This window comes from Pleurodeles waltl, chromosome 1_2, assembly GCF_031143425.1.
Source record: "Pleurodeles waltl isolate 20211129_DDA chromosome 1_2, aPleWal1.hap1.20221129, whole genome shotgun sequence".
In the NCBI taxonomy this organism is placed as follows: Eukaryota; Metazoa; Chordata; class Amphibia; order Caudata; family Salamandridae; genus Pleurodeles; species Pleurodeles waltl.
The window spans coordinates 1,082,409,787-1,082,432,578 of record NC_090437.1 but is presented as its reverse complement, the minus strand read 5'-3'; the positions used below and the strand labels follow the sequence as shown (position 1 = coordinate 1,082,432,578).

Genomic DNA, 22,792 nt, shown 5'->3' with positions numbered 1-22,792 from the left:
TGGACTCTGTGCACACTATATCTCATTTTGATATAGTATACACAGAGGCAGCTTCCTACATTGGTGGATCAGTGGTGGTGTTCTGCTTGCTTCAGACTGAGAGGGAACTAAGCGAAAGGAATGCAGCACTCCTAGTCTGAGTAATTAATTTATTAAGGAACGTCCCAGGTTACACAATGCTAATAATGTGAGCACTTAATATGAATGCAGCAACACATGTTCAACTTTTAAAATATTCACAGCAGTGGAATAGTTATAATCAAGGAAAACACAATACATCAGCCATGGATATATATAAATAGTTACTTTGTAAATTCATCCATGCACACAGTAAAGCTAGATATAAAGAATTAAAACTGCATCACATTATGACCTATGGACATTTGCTTAGTATCCACTAGAGCCTAGTAAAAAGCAAGTAACTGTTTCTCAAAGGGAGTTTATCGCTCTTGAATCCAATATCATTCTTTGTCTGCCAACATCAAGCTGTGGAACCCATGACCACTGAGACAAAAGAGAACGACCCCAATAGGAGTTCTCTGAGCAATGCGTCCACCATCAGAGATAAGTTCATTCTCCCTCAGTGTCAAACTTGCCCACCTTATACACTTTAAACAAATGTAAGAGGAAGGTTCTAGAAAACCCCCTCCCTTTCAGTAAATTGTGATATTCAAGTGCTGGCTTTACGAGGTCAGTGTTGAGAAAACACGCTAGAGACTGGCCAGATCTCACAGTATATTTCCAAGACTGAGCTGTTCCCTTCCTACCATAAACATTCTCAGCCTGGTACATTCTTATCATGTTTCTTCGCCCATATTCTGTTCCCTTCTGTGGTGAGAACATGTTAACAGGCTGTGCGCGGAAAAATACATGCACCACCAATGTGACGGCGTTTGAAGCTAAGCTAAGCACAAAATGGAGTCAGTGGTCAAGATGGAGTAGGTGGTTAAATACAGATGACCTCTATGAGGAGTCTATGACTTTGCATTTCCTGGACTACTCAGCCAATATCTGATCACACGATTAAGTTACAATATTGCCTTTAGATTCAATTCATTTTTGAATTTACAATTTTTTTCAACATTTTTTAAAGTGTTGCTAGGCCTTGGTTAAGTCCCCTTTAGCATTTCTTTTTAAGTTTTAAAAGTTACTATATATAGGGTTAAGTAGTTTGAAGTGGTTTTTAGTTCCTAAAAGTAATCCCCCTTATTAGTAACAAAATGAGCAGCTCAGAGGACATAGTGGTGGAACTCAACCTTACCCCTTACCTTCATCTTGGGATGAGAGAGTTAAGGTCCCTTTGCAGACTGCAAGAAATCAAACTGGTTTCAAAACTTCAAAGACCAAGCTCCAGGAGCTCTTGGCAAAGTACACTAAGGAACACTCTACTGAGGAGGAAAACCTCCCCTCTGATGGTTGAAGAAGATAGGGGTCAGGAGGATAAACTCCTCCCCCCTCCCTCTTAACCTAACTTTGGAAGACAGGGCCCAAAGGTCCCTGTCTCCAAGGATAGTGCTCACAGGATCTGGATCTCCCACAGGGGATTCCAGCTCCTCTGGAAACATTGAGGGCAGCCTCAATGACGAAGAGATCTTTTTTTAGCAAGAATGGACAAAAGGTTAACCTTGGAGAGACAGCTCCTGGCTTTAGAAAGAGAGAGAGCAGAAATGGGCTTAGAACTCATCAATATTGGCAGCAATACAACAGCTAGGAACAGAGAGCACTTTCATACCCTTAAAATCCCTGAAGGGATTCTGTCAAAGTAGGAGGAAGGTGATGAGATCACCAAGTGGTTCACAGACTTTGAAAGGGCTTGTGCGACCAGAAAATTGAACACGTCTCATTGGGGAGCTCTCCTTTGTGAACTATTCACTGATAAGTGTACGTATAGCCTCCTCAAGCTCACTGGTGCAGATGCTGAATCCTATGACCACACAAAGGCTAACATAATGGAGGGTTTTGGATTCGCCACTGAGAAGTATAGAATTAGGTTCAGGGGGGCTCACAAAACGTCATGCCAGTCCTGGTACCCACTTGCCAAGCCTAAACCTTCCCTTTTCTTACATGTAAGGCACCCTTAAGGTAGGCCCCAGGTAGCCCCAAGGGCAGGGTGCAGTCTATGGTTAAGGTAGGACATATAGTAATGTGTTTTGTATGTCCTGACAGTAAAATACTGCTAAATTTGTTTTTCCCTGTTGCAAGGCCTGTCCCTCTCATAGGTTAACATGGGGGCTAACTTTAAATATGATTAAAATATAGATTCCCTTTGGGAGCGGATAGTCATGTGGAGTTTGGGGTCTGAGCTCACAATTTAACAATAGATCTTTTAGTAAAGTTGATTTTAAGATTGTGTGTTTGAAAATGCCACTTTTAGAAAGTGAGCATTTTCTTGCTTAAATCATTTCTGTGGCACTGCCTGTTTGTGGATTCCCTGTCTGGGTCAGTTTGACAGTTGGGCTGGTTGCGCCTATCACTAGACAGTGACACAAAGGGAGCTGGGGTGTAGCCTGCATATCCTGATGAGCTATCTGTGCTAGGAGGGAGGGGAGGAGTAGTCACTCACACCTGAAAGGGCTGTGCCTGCCCTCACACAATGCAGTCTCCAACCCCCTGGTATGTGTCTGGGGCCAGGACTGGGCAAGGAGGATTTCACAAACAAGAGAGACTTTTCTTTGAAGTAAGACTACTTCAAAGGGCAAAATGGGTATAAGAAGGGCACCCAAAACCACAGGCTTCAGAACACTTCTGGAAACCAAGAGGAACCTCTGCCTGGAGAAGAGCTGAAGAACTGAGGAAGAAGAGCTGACCTGCCTGTGACTGTGCTTTGTGGAGCTGTCCTACAGTTGCTGTTCTGCCTATGCTAGTGGAGAAAGACTGGACTTTGTGTTGCCTTCCTTCTTGTTGTTTGAAGTCTCCAGGACAGCAAAGGCTTCTCTCTGCCAGCACCTGGAGCCTCTGCTGAGAGTCCTACTCTGCCAAGTGGTGGCAATCGAGTTCCTGGGACCCTGAAAGGAGAAATTGGCAGGCCAAAGGTGAGAAATCCAAGCACCGACCGCCATGCGAGGAAAAGATCGACGCAACTCCGATCTGCGGCTGAAAAATTGATGAACCGCCGGCTTTGCGGCTGAAAATCAATGCTCGCCTGCAACACAACCGGAAGTTCGACGCCCGCGGCTGGAGAAATGATGTGCAGCTTCGCTGACGGAGGCTGGTGAGATCGCAACCTGTGCTGTGTGATTTTCGGATCATCGTGCAGCAGGATTTCTGATGCAAACATCGCTGGGCATGTAAAACCGACGCAAGACCTGCCCAGCCCCGAGAGTGCGGTCCAAATTGACGCATCGCTCTCCTGTGGAGAGAAGAAACAACGCACGCTGACTTGACTGAAGGAGAAATGACGCACAGTCTCGCTTGTGCGTAAAATCGACGCATCGCAAGCCCTTTTTAGTTCACACTCGCCTGTGCGTGCTTATTTTTGATGCACCCAGGTACATTTCCATGCTAACAGCGTTAACGTTGTGTTTAAAATTAAACGAAGACTCTTTTTGGTTTTTAATTGATAATTTGACTTGTGTATTGTGGATTTTTGTTGTTTTGGTCTTGTTTTGTTTTGATAAATATTTTCTATTTTTCTAAACTTGTGTTGTGTCATTTTGTAGTGTTTTCATTAAGTTACTGTGTGTGTTGGTACAAATACTTTACACCTAGCACTCTGAAGTTAAGCCTGCTGCTCGTGCCAAGCTACCAAGGGGGTGAGCAGGGGTTAGCTGAGGGTGATTCTCTTCTACCCTGACTAGAGTGAGGGTCCTTGCGTGCACATGGGTAACCTGACTGACAACCAAAGACCCCATTTCTAACACTATTATTATACCTATTGTAGAAAGCTGGCACTGTACATAGTATATGAAAGTGAGATATAGTGTGCACAGTGTCCAGGGGTTCCATAGAGGCTACAGTAGATAACTGTAATGCTCTCTTTGTGGTAGTGTGGTCAAGCAGCTAGGCTTATCAGAGGGTAGTGCAAAGCATTTGTTGTACACACCCAGACAATATAAGAAGCACACACTCAATGACTTAACTCCAGACCAATGGTTTTTATATAGCAAAAATAAATTTTCTTAATTTATTTTTAGAACCACAACATTCAAGTTGCAGGTAAGTACTTCAAAAGATTTGTATTTCACACAGGTATCAACAGTACTTTGAAATAGGTAAGCAATGCAGTTTTTGAATTATTGACAATAATCTGTTTAAAAAATGGACACAGTTAAATTTTCAGAACAGTTTCTTGGGGAAGAAATGGTAGATCGTTTCACAGGTAAGTACAACACTTACAGTTTCAGTCTCCGGGTTTAAGGAAGTGCACTGGTTGGGGTTCAAGTTAACCCCAAACACCTACCACCAGCAACACGGGGCCGGTCGGGTGTAGAGGTCAAAGCTGAGCAAATTTAACGTGGGCTCCTATGGAGACAGGGAGTACTCGGAATCGGGCCTGCCTACAGGTAAGTACCCGTGGCTCGGGTGACAGACTAGGGGGGTTTGAAGGAACACTGGTGGGGCCACAAGTAGGCACCAAACACACAACCTCAGCGGCACAGGGACAGCCAGGTGCAAACAGGACGTTGGATTTCCAATGCTGGTCTACGAGGAGACCCCAGGGGTCACTCAGAGGCTGCAGCCGAGGTCCACCACCGGTCGGGCACACCACCAGTCGAACAGGGAGGAGGACTGCCTGCTGGAGATTGATGCACCGGGGTCAGTTTCTCTAGGGCCTGGGGGCAGCGGGTGCAGTGTGTTCTTCGCAGTTGGGGGGTCCTCGGGATTCCCTTTGCAGGCGTTGTCGTGGAGGAGTGGAGAGGTCAACGCAGACAGGGCACTTGTTAGCAATCGCCTGGGGACCCTCTCTTGCTGGATGGACTACCTGGACACGGGCTGTGGGCATTGGGTACACAGGGGTCAAGGCTCACGCATCCAGAGTGAGGTGAGTCCTTGGTTGTAGGTTTTCTTTAGACAGAGCCGCTGTCCTCATGAGTTCTTGGTCCTTTTAGGTGCAGGGCAGTCCTCTGTAGTTGGCAGAGGTAGCTGGTCCCAGTGAACGCGTCACTGTTCTTTTTGCAGGTTGTTTGAAGCAGGAGACAGGCCGGTAGGGCTGGGGCCAAAGCAGTTGTCATCTTCCTTCTTCTCTGCTAGGGGTTTCAGCTTAGCGCAGTCCTTCTTCTTGTACGTAGCCAGGAATCTGGTGAGCTGTTTTCAGGGAGGACCTTAAATCCTAGATTTTGGGGCGTTTTAGGGTTCAGAGGGCAGTAGCCAATGGTTACTGTCCCTGAGGGTGGCTACACCCTCCTTGTGTCCCCTCCCTTTGGGGGGAGGGGCACATTCCTATTCCTATTGGCCCCGTCCTCCAAACCAAGATGAAGGATTCTGCAGGAAGGGGGTCGTCTCAGCTCTGGACACCTTAGGGGTGGTCCTGGCTGGGGAGGTCACTCTTCCATGTATTCCCTAATTTTCTCACTGGACTTGCCACCAAGAGTGGGGCTTTGTCCGGGGGGGGGAGCGGCGGGCATCTCCACTAGGTGGAGTGCCCTGGGGCACTTTAACCCGAGGCTTGAACCTTTGAGGCTCACCACCAGGTGTTACAGTTCCTGTAGGGAGAAGGTGTGAAGCACCTCCACCCAGGTCAGGCTTTGTTTCTGACCACAGAGTGCACAAAGGCACTCACCCCATGTGGTCCAAAACTTGTCTAAAAATGGCAGCCTGGCACAGACTGGTCAGTCCTGCACTAGCAGTACGGCTAATATACAGGGGGCATCTTTAAGATGCCCTCTATGTGCATTTTTCAATAAATCCCACACTGGGGTCATTGTGGGTTTATTGTGCTGAGAAGTTTGATACCAAACTTCCCAGTATTCAGTGAAGCCATTATGGTGCTGTGAAGTTCATGATGACAAACTCCCAGACCATATACTCAATATGGCTACACTGCACTTACAATGTCTAAGGATGGACTTAGACACTGTAGGGACATATTGCTCATGAAGCTATGCCCTCACCTTTGGTATACTGCACCCTGCCTTAAGGCTGTAAGGCCTGCTAGAGGGGTGACTTACCTATGCCACAGGCAGTGATTTGTGGGCATAGCATCCTGAGAGGGGTGCCATGTCGACTGTCTTTTTCTCTTCACCAGCACACTCAAGCTGCAGGGGCAGTATATATGTGTTTGGTGAGGTTTCCCTTAGGGCGACATAATATGTGCTACAGCCCTTAGAGACCTTCCCCTGGCCACAGGGCCCTTGGGTACCTTTAACAAAGGACTTAACTGTGTGTCAGCGTTGTGCCAATTGTGGAAACAAAGGTGCAGTTTTAGGGAAAGAATACTGGGGCTGGGGCCTGGTTAGCAGGGCCGTTTTTTTAATTCCCACCCTTCAGGCACTTTTGGTCATGATTTCCATGACAGGTGAGCGCTCAATGGAATGTGGTTGCATCTACAAGCCCATTGTCTTGACACTCTCTGCAGTAGCTCTCCACAACCAAGAGTTCACAAGGTATAATACACTGAAGGACCACGTTGTGTCCTCTTGGTGCTGCAAAATGAATGCTACATAAATAGCCTCCTCCCCCAAAAGCAGTGAGCAGTGGCTATCTATCCATGCATTACCACTCTGGTCTGTTTATTCTGGCCTGTCCCAGCAACCAGTCTTCCTTTTACTTTCTATTGGTTTCAAGAATGGTAGCATCTATACGGTAGATACATCAATCTGATGGCAGCTTTTAGTTTCTAAAGTTGTGGAGAGTCCTGGAGTAAGTCACCATTAAAGTAACATTTCTCAAAATCCTACTTTTGTGGGTCATTTGTGGCAGAAATAAATTATGGCCGAGCTTTTTCGTGTAAGGAAAAGCATGCATTTCCATTTGCTTGTAATATGAATTTATTAATGTAATGTACATGTCATGGCCAAAACTGATAAGGCTCTTTGTTTCTTGTAGGACATATTGTACTACGAACAGCTCAAATCTAACGTGATACAGCATGACCTCTTAGCTGACAGCCTGATTTACAAAGTAAGTACTTCAATAAATTGCCAATTGGGCTGATGTTTGTCCAGCCAATACAGGGTTTATGAGGATATCTTGAATGCCTAGGACATGATTACGAGTAGGTCGATTAATTCCGATCGGTGCGGAAACTCCGGTTTACACACGGATTGGAATTATGAGTTTGGCTATTTTTAACACATAGTTATCAGATGCATTAAATACTTAAACTGTCATTATTTAAGCAGGTCAAAACTGCCGAAATTTAACGTGGGAACATCATGCAGTAATTACTGTACCATGTGGATTTTGGTACGTTAAACACCAAATTCTGCATGTTAATCCCCACAAATTTGTAATAGATGTTATTTAATGCATCCGATAAATATCGTACCCTGTGGTATTATTTATCAGGTGCGATAAATAACACATAAATTCGGAATCGGAAAGCAAGGAGCCAAAGTAATAAATTTTCAATGAATATACAATATTGTTGCTCAAGTAGTCCCTCTCTATTACACGAGTATTATTGATTTAGAAGGGGAAATAAAATGTCTGCATGGTTTTTGCATACTCCTCCCATAGCAGTAGGAAAACTGTATCTCTACCTAAAAAATGATTTTTTTTTGTCATTTTGCATGTTACTTCATACACAAATTGTGAATGGGTGCCTTAATCCTATTTCCAGATATCTCCGCTAAATATGTAATATAACCTATTTTCATATGTGATCATTTGAAGTATCTGTTCACTGTAGAGTAAGTGGCAATAGCAGACTATTTCAGTCGGTATTCAGTGAAACTGCTGACTGTGTATATAGCATACATTGGGCTCATAAAGGAATAGGAGCTATAAATCTCTCTTAGCCAAAGCCCCTGCACTTGCTTCTAACCGCTAGCTTGGTAACGCAGCCTACCTTTACGTTTTTACATTGATCCAACCCTAAGGTTTCTTTTTAGTGGGTAGACCAAAATGATTACGAACAATATACACATTATAAAACGTACTGCTCATAGGAATGGGCTTTAATTGTATTAAAAAAATTATGACCACAATTACAAAAAAATTATCTCCAGTGTAAACATGCATTTGCAATGCAATGGGTCTCTTGCATTTGCTTGAGTTAGAGCTATTAGCATTGTAAATTCCTAACTGGACCTTTATTGTCACATAAATTGCAATGGAAAACTAAAACAGTTGAGATAAGAAAACTGATTCAAGCCATGAGCGTGAGTACGAAGGAGAGACAAAAAAAGAAAAAAGTTTGCTTGCAGTCAAACGTATCCTCAAATATGCAATTATCCATGTAACCGGGGTAGTCTGCAAGGCGGTAACAAAACGGCCAAAAGGACAAAAGTAAAACATTTACCAATTATGATAAAGGATTTTGAAAGGCAAGCCCACAAACGAGTGAAAGTGATGGGCGTGCAGTGGGCGTGGTTAAAAGCCCACAGTACTTAAAACAGGTCAAAGTGTTTGCGCACTAAAAAGGGCAAACGAGCGAGTCCCTTTCAGGCTGTATAATTAGCCCCTTAATTTACTCAGCTGAAAAAGGCATAATACAGCAGGTGGAGCAAACAAACAAAACCTGTCCCTGACTGACTGGCGGCAGTTACCCAGCACACAATTGCACTTCCCGGGGCTTGCACCAAATAGAAATCACAACAGAAGTGAGAAGGCCCACATTTTTTATTTTCTGTTTATTTTTTGTTGAGGACGAATATCTTCTCCATGCACAGTGCAGTGGTAAATGGTGAGCCATGGAGGCTGCTGGCAATCCGACTGATAGTAAATAGCCTCTATTTATTTGAAGCTGCGCAGGGGCATTGCTTCCATTGGTGCTGCAAAACCAGTGGTACCGAGAGCTGGAGGGGCCCACTAAACATGATTATTGCTGTATTTTACAAATCAATCAGCAGCCACAGTGCCCATTTCCTTCCTAGCCATGACTCAAGGTCCGATACAAAGATGCAACAATGGAAAGCAATGTAATTTTTTTTCTTTTTATGATTTCTTCTACTACAGTCTGAAGCAGGACTGTGCCTGAGTCTCAAATAGAAAGAGCAAAATGTGAATCTGGTCCTTCTCATGTAGGACAGGGCATTTTTCCCCTCTGATCCCTAGCAGTATTTTTTTCAGCCTTATCTTAAGTGTGTTCAATTTCTGAAGTGCGCCATGGTGTCCTATCATTGCCATACATTGCAGCAACATACACATTTTTTTAATTTGTGAGACACAGTAGTCTAGATTCAATTGACTTAGGCCACATCCTTCAGTACATAGGCCACACCTCTTGTAAAGAACTTATGGCCAAGCCTCTCTAGCCATGCTGCATTTAGAGAACCCCCTCCCCCACACACATTTTTTTTTTTACCCCACTTAAAGACCTGGCTCTGTTTTGCCCGTGGAGTCTTGCTCGCTTGCACCCTGGTCCCTGCCTCAAAAGCCTCAGTGTCCCTAGTCCCCCCCCCCAATTCTTAAAAGCCTCAGTGTCCACTGTCCTTACCTCTCACCTCTTAAAAGCACTGTGTCCCATGCCCTCCCTCCTCCTCTTGTTATGTTTTAAAAATTTGATGCATTTGCTGCACTACATGTGGCCTCAGACATCTCAATCCGCCCAAGGCGACAACATCTGATCTAGGAGGGTACCAGCCTGAAAGGAGAGAACTGAAAGGCCTTTCTGAGTCAGTCTGTTTTGAAATACATCTTCCATTTGAGACAGCTGAAGCTGTAGGGTCCAGTGGTGGTATGTCACGTGACAGAGGCCTACTCCTAACTTCAAAGCACCCTCTGTTTAAACTTTTGGTCAAAGTAGGTATATGAATCCATACATTTTTCAGTAGTACTCCTCCTGCTGTACCGTCGATGTGCCACATGTATGAATTTCTGAAAACGGTGAGGCATTGTTATAACCCATGTATCATACAGGGCATGCAGAGAAGCTGAAATAATGTGTCTAATTCACTTCAAACAACACCTTGTTGTTCCCAGGCATGTCTGACGTGTGTGTAGACTGGGAGCCTCACCTCACGCAATGGTAAAAAAACAGTATGTCTACATCACTCAAAAAAAGGATCTTTTACTACAAATAATTTGAAATGTTAGATAAACGCCCAATGAAAATTCCTGATGATGCGCCAGGGTAGAGATGATACAATGTGTGTACGATCAGCCGGTAATCACATCTCTTGGCTCACAGACTGTGGAAACCACATACGCATTGAGTGGCTCCGCCACAGTGACTGATCTGCCTGCAAAATCGCGCTGCCTGCGAAATAAAGAGAAAAAGTAGTCCAGAAACCATATGGAAAACATGGAGCCTCGTATGTTTTCAGTAGTTGGCCGGTGCGCTTGAGGAGGGCTAAACGGCAGAAAAGGCAAGGTGTATGCACGACTTTCACAAATGAAATGAAGCGAATTTTAAAAGGCAAGCCCACAAACAAACCAAATTGATGGGTGTGGTTAAAAGCCCATAGAGATATTAAATCAGGGACAGAGTGCTTTGCGCTCGACCCTAACACTGATGGGCGTCGTTAAAAGCCCATAGAATGATTACATCAGGGACAGAGCTCTTTGCGCTCGACCCTAAAAAGGCTACTTTCTACACTGGACACTGTTTTTGGTATTGAAGTGTTTACATTTGTGACATTCGCTAGCTTTAAGACACAATCTTGATGGAAACAATTGAGGAAGCGTTTAATTTTTTTATATGTAATTATTTCATGCTTAATAGTTTGTGTGGTTATAATTTTATTAGTGCAAGTAACACCAAGCAGTTGAAAACCCCATACCTGTGAGCTGTATTGTTTCTGATGTGAGCATTCTGATTCATTTTGAGCTCCTCACTAAAAAAGACTCTTAGGATGAGAAGTAGTCAAATGATCTGAAGAGTCTACCTTATTTTGTATATTTTGGGTTCAAAGAGCTGGTAGTATAGTGAGTGCGCCTTTTTTGTTATCACTGTGGCGCCGATTTCTGTTTCAAGTGATATACTAAAATGAGATTTTACCAGCATCGAAATATTGAATTGTTCGTACGGTTTACGCCATGTCTTCTTTTTTGTTATTGACTACAGGATGTTAAACTGACAGCAAGTAATGATGACTACTATTTTGTGTTTGAAGATTATTTATATCAGGTACCTAACTCAAATTTCCTCGGGCATTATAAAAAATAATTGTATTTTATGTGGGTTTAATCGTCATATAAACAGATTTACTCCCAGTCAGTTGTATGAGTGGTAAACTGTGTTATTCCGGAGCACTAGGTGACTGTCTTGTTTCCTCTAGAACAGTGGTTCCCTACCTGTGGTCCAGGGACCCCGGGGGGTCCGCAAAGCCTTCTCAGGGGGTCCTCGACTGCTTAGAAAATTAAAAAATATTAACAAATATTGACAAATTAGGTCCCCAGCTCCCAGTAATGACTCAGGCGGGGGTCCCCGGATTTCAATGATGATTCAGTTGGGGTCCCTGGGTTCCATTAATGTTAAAATGGGGGTCAACATAAATCAAAAGGTTGGGAACCACTGCTCTAGAAAAACAACATTTTAGGAACCCTTTGAAGTCATGCTACTGTATGTGGTTGGTATAAATTAAGATATGAAGAAAGCATGAAGTTATTCTCTCCTATTATAAATCGCGTTTTGGTTGTGGAGGTTATTTAGAATTGCAGTGGCTTCAGTAACTTGTGTCAAGGGACAGAAATTGCTTTATTGTCAAATAAAATGAAATATATATTTTTGCCCCATCTTTTTTCCCGCAAACTTGTGCTGTAAATGATATTACATTATATTAAAAAAATCTTCTCCCTGTTTGTACATCATGCGTAAGTTACGCTAACGCAACAAAGAGGGACTTCTAAAGAGTGTCTGAACAGAAATGTAGTGCATGATAAAACACTTCTAATCTACATGATTGAAACTGTTTAGCCAGAAGTGGGTCATCCATAGATTCACAAGCATGTTTAAATCATACCCACAGCATTAAATTACGTTTGCAAAACGCATTAAAAAGAGTTGTAAACGATAAATAGTGACTCCATTTGGATAATTTATATAGCAATGTGCAGCCTTGATGAAGACATAGAGGCGCTCCAATTTTTCATTGGTTTCCTGGGTGCCTTTTGGGTGCATGGTTGAACATGTGTTAGTTGTAGGCTGGCTCTGTGGAAGACGTTTGGGTGCCGTGTTTGAGGTTTGGAAGCAGGACAGAAGTGTTTTTTGGACTTGTGTGGTGCCTCACATGGCAAGTGGTTGCCATGTGGCCCTCCAGCACTTGTTTGTGGATTCCAGCACTTATTTTTCCTCATCTTACATTTCCTAAGAGCAAGAGAGGGAAAACACCATAAAGGGGAAAGAAGAAGAAAGAGAGAAAAATTGTCACAAAGAGATAAAGCAGAAACTTGCAGGAGTGAGATAATATGGCAGTGAGTATCTGGTAGTTGATTAAAGATGCATGAGATGGTTTCCAGACTATGCAACCTTGGCATTTGGAGCTCTGACATGTCATAGCCCCAGTCCCAAGCTTCTGAACACAGCTTTGGGCACCAGCACTTATTCTGTTATAAACTAAGCACTGGGCTAAAGCACATAAATGTGGGTGTTTTGCAGAGAGTGTGAGATTTGGATGCACATGCAGTTTCTTACCATACACAGGTTCCTATTTTTCTGCAGGGAGTTTTCTGTTTATGATAGCTTTGTAGTCTGTAGTTAGAATGTCATATTATTCCACGTGCAATTGTGAGACAGAATCAGAACCTAGCCAATAACGTTCTGCTTATTCTGTGGAGATGTGGGCAGTACTCCGTAGGATGATTATTGAGCCATTCAGCAGTGTTTTGATTAATTTAGTGTGACAATAGTGTGGTCTTCTGGAGATTGAGTAATGTTTTGGGAAAAGTTAAAGTTTTATTGTTTTTCTGATTTCTAGTTGATGGTTGCATATTCTTAATTTATTAGGTCAGCTTCCAGAGCCTGCATGCTTGAACAGAGAAGGATCTTCAACCTTTGCTGTTTCTTCTGAAAGGAGTGATGAGTAGTAATGTTGCCATTTTTAATGTAAGACTTCCCCGTTGGGTGTAGACCTTGAATCTAGACTGGAGAAAAATCAGTCCACTGGTGTGGGTAACCCTGGGGTCTTGCAGAGGGCTTTGAATACTATTATTCTTGCAGTTGGTAGCCACTGTAGAATCCTGGGAGTAGTGGTGATTTGGTGATGCATATGCAGACTGAGAACTAGGATTCTTGATGCTGCACTTCACAGCCCCAATGAGGGCACAACACGTTGATCTTTCATTGGTTTCCTGGGAGTCCTTTGGGTGCATGATTGAACACATTTGTTGTAGGGTGTCTAAAAACTAGGATTCTGGATATGTTGAAGTTTGTTGATTAGACATTGTGTGAGTCAAATGTGGGGCCTGTTGGGATAGTCTGTCTAGGCATGACAGTATTGGAGCTTTTTGGCATAGTCTAAGTGTGACAGTACTAGAAAGCTTTGATCCTGTGGGTGTGATCTCTAAATGTTCTCATGCTTTTGAAGGCACTTATTGTCATGTTGCTGACCTGTCTTTTGAGAGAGAGAGTTTGAAGTGTTTGATCGTCTCCAAATTCTTTGCTTCTGTTGATGTAGTAGGAAGGTATCAAATCCAAGCTGGAGTCCAGTGAAACCTTTTCCATAATCCACATGGCAAGATCTCAGCTTTACAGAGAATGAGAATAAGTTCCAAAGGATTTGTAGCAACCAGTTGTTAACTGCCTGTAGTCATGTTGTGAATCCAGATCCCTCAAGGTCTAACAGGTGTTCCAGTTTAAAGATAATCTGGATGTCACTTTGTTGTAATGAGTGAGTTTAAGGAAGTTTACAAGCTCAGGAACTGGAGTCAGGCATATTTTGAATATGCGAGGGGCAGTCATATCTAGGGGAACACCTAGTTTTTGAAAAAATGGTGCTGATAGGTATGGAGGTAGAAATAATACTTGTATTCTAGCTGTCAGGTAGGACTGAATCCATTTACAGACGATCCTCTGTATTCTTCTATCATTTTGTCGCTTAGGTAACAGTTTGTGGTCCACAGTATCAAAAGCTGCTGAGCGTAGCAGGACTGTGGCCACATAGTTAACATTTGCAGTGTTCTAGGATTCATCCCAAATTGCAATCAATGCTAATTCATGCCTGTAGCAAATGGCTTTAGCCCTTAGAGTCCCTGATGATTTTTCACTTGTGACTACCTGGTTTATGGATTTTACTGTGTGAGTCTTACTACCTGAGTCTCACTCACAGTAAATTCGCAGTAATTGGGCTGACTGTGGCAGCTGTCAGGGTCCACCTTTTAAGATAAGGCTGCTGCTGTGAAGCTAAGGTACGAGACTCTGGGCTGGTTACATATGAACACGAGAGGCCACTTATGTGCAGGCTGCACATGTGCTAGTTTTTTGCACAGCTTCGAATCTGTGCACAGATAATCTTTCGTAGAAGGGACTCTTCAGGGATTGATGCTGACCTGGGGTAGGCCTTACATTCATTCATAGTGTTGGTCTGTGGTGCTTACACTGTTTAGACATTATTGGTGAAATGTTCCCTAAATTAGAGTTCCAGACTACTTTGGCTTAAAGGGTCCAGCAAGGTACCGTCTATGGTAAAACATGCACTCCGAGAATTAATTTCAAGCCCCTAAAATCCCACATATATACTGTTAGAAATGGGGTCTCTAGCTGGCAGAGGTATACACCCTTGTCCAAGTAGGGACCACAATCCTATTCAGGATAAGTCTCACACACAATCCAAATTATCCTGTGCCCACCCTCTGGTAGTTTGGCACTGAGCAGTCAGGCTTAACTTAGAAGGCAATGTGTAAAGTAGTTGTGCAATACATCATGCAATAGCACAGTGAAAACAACACAAAAATACACCACACAGGTTTAGAAAAATATATGATATTTATCTATTTAATAATTAAGGTCAAAACTGTAATAAGCACAAGTTGTAATATCACTATTCTTGCAAGATTAAAAAGAGTCTTAGATCTTAAAAATCAACATTTGCCTGTCATGTGCACAAAGTACCATGGTTTGTGTCAAAATTACACACACGGATACCGCAGAGGAGAAGATACATGGAAAAATAAGTTGTGCATCGGATTTTTTGACGAGAGATAGACCATGCATCGTTTCTTTCCATACTGCAAGGGTATTTGCGTAAATTTCCTCACTGCTATGCGGGGTTCTTTTGATGCCCAGGGACAATGCGTAGAAATCCTGGGCATGCGGGACGAAGTAAAAGGCGTTGCGTCGATCCGGTAGGCTTTGCAACAAATGTTCTGTTGCATGACAGGCACTGCGTTGATTCTTCAGTCAGGAAGTTGGGCTGCGTCATTCCGGCTTCCGGCCACTGGCATGGGCAGTGCAGGGGCCCCCTAACAGGGCTCCAGCATGATTTTCACTGTCTGCTTAGCAGACAGTGAAAATCGCGACGGGTGCAACTGCACCCGTCGCACCCCTGCAACCCCGCCGGCTCCATTCGGAGCCGGCTTCTGGGTTGCAGGGCCTTTCCCGCTGGGCCGGTGGGCACTCCCTTGGCGGGCGCCCGCCGGCCCAGCAGGAAAGCCAGAATGGCCTCCGCGGTCTTTTGACCGCGGAGCGGCCAAGTGGCGGTTCCTGCTTGGCGGGCGGCGACCGTCACCCGCCAAGGTAGGAATGAGGCCCTAAGTCTTTTTTGCCCCGAGACGCCAGAAAACAGGAAACACGCTCAATCCATGCCCTTGGAGAGCACTTCTAAACAAAGTCAGAGGCCAGCAAGGCAGCAGTCCTTCACAGCAAAGCAGTCCAGGTGAGTCCTTTTGGCAGCCGGGCAGTTCCTCTTGACAGGATGCAGGATCTGGTCCAGAAGTATCTGATTTGGTGGGGTCAGAGACCCAGTTTATATGCCCAAAAATGCCTTTGAAGTGGGGGAGACTTCAAAAAGTGGTTTTGAAGTGCACAAGGTCCCCTTTCAGTACAGTTCTGTCTGCCAGGGTCCCAGTAGGGAGTTTGGCAGTCCACTGTGTGAGGACAGGCCACTAGCCTTTGAAATGTAAGGGGGTCATTCTGACCCCCAACGACCACGGGAGTACCGCCAACAGGCTGGCGGTGCTCCCATGGGCATTCTGACCGCGGTACCGCCGCGGTCAGAAACGGAAAACCGGCGGTGTACCGCCGGTTTCCCGCTGCCCTGGGGAATCCTCCATGGCGGCGCAGCTTGCTGCGCCGCCATGGGGATTCCGACCCCCATACCGCCATCCTGTTCCTGGCGGTATTGGCCGCCAGGAACAGGATGGTGGTATGGGGTGTCGTGGGGCCCCCGTAACAGGGCCCCACCAAGATTTTCAGTGTCTGCCATGCAGACACTGAAAATCGCGACGGGTGCAACTGCACCCGTCACACCCCTTCCACTCCGCCGGCTCCATTCGGAGCCGGCATCCTCATGGAAGGGTGTTTCCCGCTGGGCTGGCGGGCGGCCTTCTGGCGGTCGCCCGCCATCCCAGCGGGAAACCCAGAATACCCGCGGCGGTCTTTTGACCGCACAGCGGTATTCTGGCGGTTCCAGCCAGGCCGGCGGCGTCCGCCGCCGGTCGGGTTCAGAATGACCCCCTAAGTGTCAGGTCCTCCACCCTTCCAGCCTAGGAAGGCCCATTCAGTATGCAGATGAGAGCAGGTGTGACTGGGCATCCTGTGCTTGTGGCTGTCTGGGTGAAATCCACAAGGAAGCTGTCAGCCAGCCCAGCCCAAACGTTGATTAGAGACACGCTGTAAGGCACAGACGGATTTTAAGTGCAGAGAAATGCTCACTTTCTAAAAAGGGGCATTTCTTAACTAGCCATATAAATTGGGGCCATACTAAATATGGCCCGTCTACCCCTTTCTGATCACAATCTACCACTCAAACAGTATATGAGGATAGCCCTAATACTAATGTATGAAAGGAGCAGCCCTCACAGTAGTGGAAAGTACATTTAGGAGTTTTCCACTACCAGGACATACAAAACACATTGGTATATGTTCGCCTTTTACCTATGTAGCACACTGCCCTATGGATTACCTAGGGGGGTTTAAAGCTTGGCACGTACTTTTAAATGCCAAGTGGAAGTGGAAGTGGAAGTGGCAGTGAACTAAACACACATTTCCTAGGAAGGAAGGGATGGGGACAAAATCTGCATCTGTTAATTAGCTTGTCACACTGCACCCAGGCTCACTGTAATAAGAAGGACTGACAAATCTCATGAGCCAACACAGGAGCGGCACAGCTTTGAAGTTTCGGTGGGAATTGATCAAGCAGCTACGTGATCAAGGAGTGGATCTGAGTCCTTCCGCAGACAACTTGAAGTCACCATACTGATGTGTTCCAGAATGCTGTGCAGGAGGCTTGGGACGGGGTGGAGAGATGATGTGGCAGCCTAGGATTAGGTAGTGGTGTCTGGCTCCTAAAACATTCCACACCCACCTAAAAATTGCTTGCGCAAGGCAGAGGCAGATGAAAAGACCCTGGTCCTGGAAGCAGCACTGGCGAAAAAATGGCCATCTGAAAGGAGAAGTTACCTGATGCCCTGCCAGGATGGACTAAAGACTTCGACTGCAGCCCCAGCCGGCTCCTTGCATGGTGCAGGAGCCTGCACACTCCCTCCGGGCGGGAGCAATATGTGTTTTGTTTCCCTGCCTATAAAAGTCCGGGCAGGGAAGAAAAACACAAGTCTGCCCCCAGCCAGTGGGAACATTTTTAAATCTCCCACCAGCTGGGAGCAGACTCCCATATGTGCTCTTGTTTTCAGGGAGATAAAAAAATGCTCCCGCCAGACCACAGCAAGCATATGTTTCTCTGCCTCCACTAGTGCTGACTGGGAAACTACTGTGTCCTGGAGGTGGGCTTGTCAGGACACAGTAACTGAGCCAGCCCCTGGGAATGGGGTCCGTGGGGCCTTTAAGGGTTCATAGAGGTGAGCCAAGTGGCCTTCCCTCCCTTTTAAAGACTCTCACAGCCCTAGGGGATGGCATGCTCCCCCTTCCATTTAATTAACATTTTGGGTCTGGGAAGGGGAACACTGGCACCTAATTAGGCTCAGGTAGGGGGTCTCTGTGCCCCCCTCCCTTCATTAATTACTTGGCCCCAGGGGATGGGGTGCCTGGGACCTTTTTTAGGCCCCATGAGGGGGTTGAGCGCCCCTCTCTCATTTTTGGACCTGCACCCCATGGGATGGGGTCCCTGGGGCCTCTCAGAGTCTTGTGAGGGGAGACCATGCACACACCTCCCCAAAAAATACCATGCTTTGCCCCACCCTCCTGGGCCCTGGCCCACTCTGGGAGGTTGTAATAATACAAGTGCAGAGTCCACTGTTGTATTTTTTATGTTTTATTATTATTTTATCTTGCTACAGATTCACGGACCTTCCAAGATTTTGCAGTAAAAAAATTTACAAAAAAAAAAACGGCCTAGGGGATCAGGGGATCCATACCCTTCCCCCTTATGTCTTTTTGTGTTTTTTTTAGAACTCTGGACTGAGTCCCGAATCCTAAGATGGCTGCCCCCACTTCCTGGTTGATGTGGTGGCAGCCAGTCAGATCTCAGCAGGAGATCTGTCAAATCTGCAGCTCCTCCATGGCATGATAAATACAATTTTTTTTAACTTTAATTTCTCCATAACTACTGGATGGTTTTACAGCAAAAATGCTCTTTCTGGACCAAGATCTACCTTTCAACTAAATTTGATTTATATCCGTTCAGCAGTTTGGGCTGTAACTGTGTCTAAAGTTCATATCGAAAAATGAATAGGGAAACTGCGTTTTGGGACCACCTTTTTCTTGCCCTATCACCACCCTCCCCCCCAGTGGATCACCCCAAAACTTGTCAGAACCCTTTTTGGAAATTTTGGAAAGTTTTGGGGTGATTCATAAAACGGCACCAAAGTTGTTAGCAAAACAAATAAGATATGGATAAATATATGAAGTGGATGCTACATCGATGTTATGTTATCTCAACAGATACTCTCGGTCTCTCAAACAGTGTGTTGTTGTTTTTAAAACTGTTACCCTGCATTTTTCCTCAAACTCATTACAGTGCAGTTTTGTTCTTTAAAAGTTGTTTTGATTATTCTTTTCTGTTGTTTGGTTAAAAATTTGTATCTGAGTGAGACTTCTAGTTGGAGATTACTTCCCTTAGAATTTCCCGCAGGCGTCAGACTGAATCTGGAGATTTTTCTTCGAGCAATAACCTTGTACATGGGTGGTGTTTGTCGACTCCGCGGGTGTTGTTGGCGTCTTAGTCGCCGTGATGATGTTGGGAGTAGTACATAGATGCCACCTTTGCGCAGTGACGTCAGTTCTTTTCTTTCCACGCCACGCGCTGATCCAGAGAGAGCTACCCTGGTCTCTTTTTGACCGGCTTTGACCGTTTCGTTGAGTTTTCTAGTGAGATATTTGATGCGTCAAGGATGGTCCCAAAGGCTGGTTTCAAGCCTTGCGAGAACTGGCACCGCAGGATGTCGGTGACGGATCCGCATCGGCTTTGTTTGTGGTGTCTTGAGCGCGACCACGACCCGAAGTAGTGCTCCGAGCTGAACCCGAAGGCCTTGAGGGAGCGGCCCTTCAAACTCATGGCGGCCCGGCACTTGACTCTGCATAAGTCCCGATCTCGATCGAGAGGAAGGTCTCGAGACCGTTCGTGGAGCCATCACCACTCGTCATCTTCAAAATCTTCAGGTGCAGGTAAGAAAAAGAAGAAATCGAAGAGGTCCCATCGCTCTCCGACTTCGCCCCATCGCTCTGCTGGCGCAAGGTGGGAGGAGGGTCGACTCTCAAGGCCTCTGTCCTCGGAGCCTGCGTCTGGGTCCGCTCTGCGCTTCCCAGAGTTTCCCGGAGCCAGAGCGACCCCGCCCAACTTAAAGAATTCTATGAGGCATATGTCTCTACCAGATATTTCGTTACTGAAGTTAAGTAACTTGTACTTTAGGAACATTGATTTCCTGTGATTGTTTTGATAACTCAATTTAGTATATTAAGGCCAAGTTGTTTATATCATTGTATTTCTGTGTAATTGTTCGACTTTCCAGTGAGAACTGTGATTTCCAGAGATTATTTGAGATTCGAGTTTAGTTTATTAAGGCCTTCTTTTTTATATCAAGCTAGCCAGGGATAATTGTGATTTCCAGAGATTATTTGAGAGCCCGAGTTTGATCTATTAAGGCCTGTTTGTTTATATCAAGATAGCAGGAGGTCTTAACACATGTATCAGTTATAGAGTAATGGACGCAAGAGGTTGTGAGGGCTGATGAGATGTGAGAAGCAGGTCTGTTTGAAACTGCTTATCAACATGGAGGACCTGCCAGTATGGATAGAGGGAAAATATGGGTTGCAATCGAAGCACCACTGATATCGTGCTTCCCAGATCTTTGTAAACAACCTGGAGAGTTACCTTATGTAGGTGAGCTTGGGCAGAGAGATCACATTTAGCAATGGCATATGGCAGAAAGGGACACATGGACAAACCCCCTTTTGGGGTTGCATACTCTTCGATTTGCAAAATCAGACAGTTTGCAATCTCAGAGTTTTTTCCAATGTACAGAAGCCCTTTGTACGAATCTTAAAATTCTTTCTGACTTTTTAAAGGGGTTTTGTGCACCCTTCTGAATCGCAAATTGGTAGTGGTGTAAAGTTGGCACTCCATTCTATTTAGGATTCAGCAAGGTGTACATTGATGGTTTAGGACCAATGCTGTGAATCATGTAGGCAGCAATTGGGTACTATTTCAGCAGCTTTGTAGGCAGCAGATAGTGCCTGCTCCTGTGACGTCTTTCTAAACAATAAGCATTTTTTTAAGCACCACATATCCCTTTCATCTTCCATGACTTCTTTAAAATAATTATCATTTGGTATGCAAATACAGGGATGGAGGGCTGCTGTCCCTTGCATGCCTCAATCTCTTTGTTCTCAGCTTATCACAAGGAGTTGCAAATTGCAACCTGTCTAATAATATTTATTTCAATAAAAAAATGAGGGACAGGGAGATTAATGGTCCAGTATACAGCCTCCCTAGTCAACAGATAGTCAGGAGCGTGACCAACTGCAAACTTAAAAGTGGAGCGCCCTGGCCACCAATCGCGGAAGACGCAATCTGGTTGGACATCCCGGGTCATGTGAGTACTGCTGCCAAAACTAAAGACGGACTACTGGAGGAGAAACCTTCGCCCAACCGGCAGTCAACATAGAAGATGGACAAATACGGAATAATTGACTATCTGTTCGGGAGCACGGCCATGGGTAGGTCCCATACAGGGGAGCAGCGACGAAGATTTGAGTAACTAGATTCTCGCTAGAGAGAGCGAGCAGTTTGACGGTTTGGATCTGAATTATTGTTGAACTTCAAAGCCACAGTGTTATTCAGTCACGCTCATTTGGGGGGGCCCGTGTAAACCATCTTACGCCTCTATTAAGCACGTACTGCCTTACATGAAGATTTTTCCTATTAGCTAATTGTTTGTGAGCTTAACAGTGGCACTCCCTTTACTTTATAGTGAGTGTGCTCTCCCCCGGATTTGCAATTACTTGCACGTGTTTTGTGTGTCTTGACATTCGACTCCTGAGTTTTGAGCCTCCATTACTCGCTGAGTGTCCTGCATAGAGGATATCTTTACACTTGATTACCTGTACCCTTGCCAGCATTATTATATTCTTGTAACTATGTGCTAAATTATTGTAGTGACTGCACTTTCCCTCTGGCTTGTGTTTACCAATGGAGCCAGATCCTCGTTGTGGGACGGTAAGCTATTATACTTCTGTTCCAGACACTACCACTGAGCATGATTACATCGCTTGTTCACTGTGTGCCACTTTCATTACGTTTGAGCACCTATTGTTATGACATACAACAGAGTTCAGTTGTGTGCCTTTCTTTCCCTTCACTGGTCGACCCTTGAGATAGACTAGCCTGATGTTCAGTTTGTTGTTAGTAAGTGACTAGAGTCTAATCAGATTGACAGTTGTTGACATATTGAGGTCTTGTAATTGAATTAATAGGAGAAATGTTCAATTTAGTGTTTTGGTCCTGTTGAAGTGTCGCTGGATCCATATGGACCTTTTGAGACACAAAACATGTTGACCCTGTCCACAGGGGTGTGAGATAGCTTCCTACCCCCTGACGTTACCTGTATTAAGAGAGTGTCTGAGCATTATCTCATTCCCCACTCTCCCCTTTGTGTTTTTATCGCTTTGGCCACTACCCCTTTATTGATCATTAAACTTAAGGTGTCCTGTCCGGGTTTTGAGCCAATTTTAACTTCCCTCCGCTCTCCTTCTTTCTGCAGTGCCTGTAGATGGGCATTGACTCTTTTGTATCTCTTTCACCACGGCACAGAGAAAAGATCTCCGGCAAAAAGCCCCCTTGCAGGGGTGCCCGTCAGACATTGCAGCGCTGGTCTGACGAGGAGCTTGCCCGATGATGAAGCATGACACCCAATTGGGTGTGTGAGGGCACTTGCTTCTAACACAAGGGTTACCCTGTGCTTTTTCCTTTTTCTGGGAACAGTGTACTTATATTTACAATAATAACATTTATTTGACAGTGAGTTTTGTGAACCCTATGAATGTAAAATTTGCAAAGTGATCTACCAGGTCAGATTATATACACTACAGAAGCAGCTCATATACCCAAGAGGACAGTAGTATAAATAGCTTCAGGACAACCGAGTTCCAGTAGGTATCATAGTACTAAACAATCCAAGTGAGTCAATAAAATACTGAAAT

The 22,792-nt window shown here is 44.9% G+C and overlaps 1 protein-coding gene across 1 annotated transcript in view; it reads left to right on the top strand.

Moving 5' to 3' along the window:
* Positions 1-22,792, top strand: part of TBC1D19 (TBC1 domain family member 19) — a 921,320-nt gene that overhangs the window by 583,594 nt on the left and 314,934 nt on the right. The window contains exons 12-13 of the mRNA XM_069202139.1: positions 6,985-7,059; positions 11,108-11,170. Coding sequence (XP_069058240.1) covers positions 6,985-7,059; positions 11,108-11,170 — 138 coding nt within the window. The remainder of the gene's footprint in view (positions 1-6,984; positions 7,060-11,107; positions 11,171-22,792) is intronic.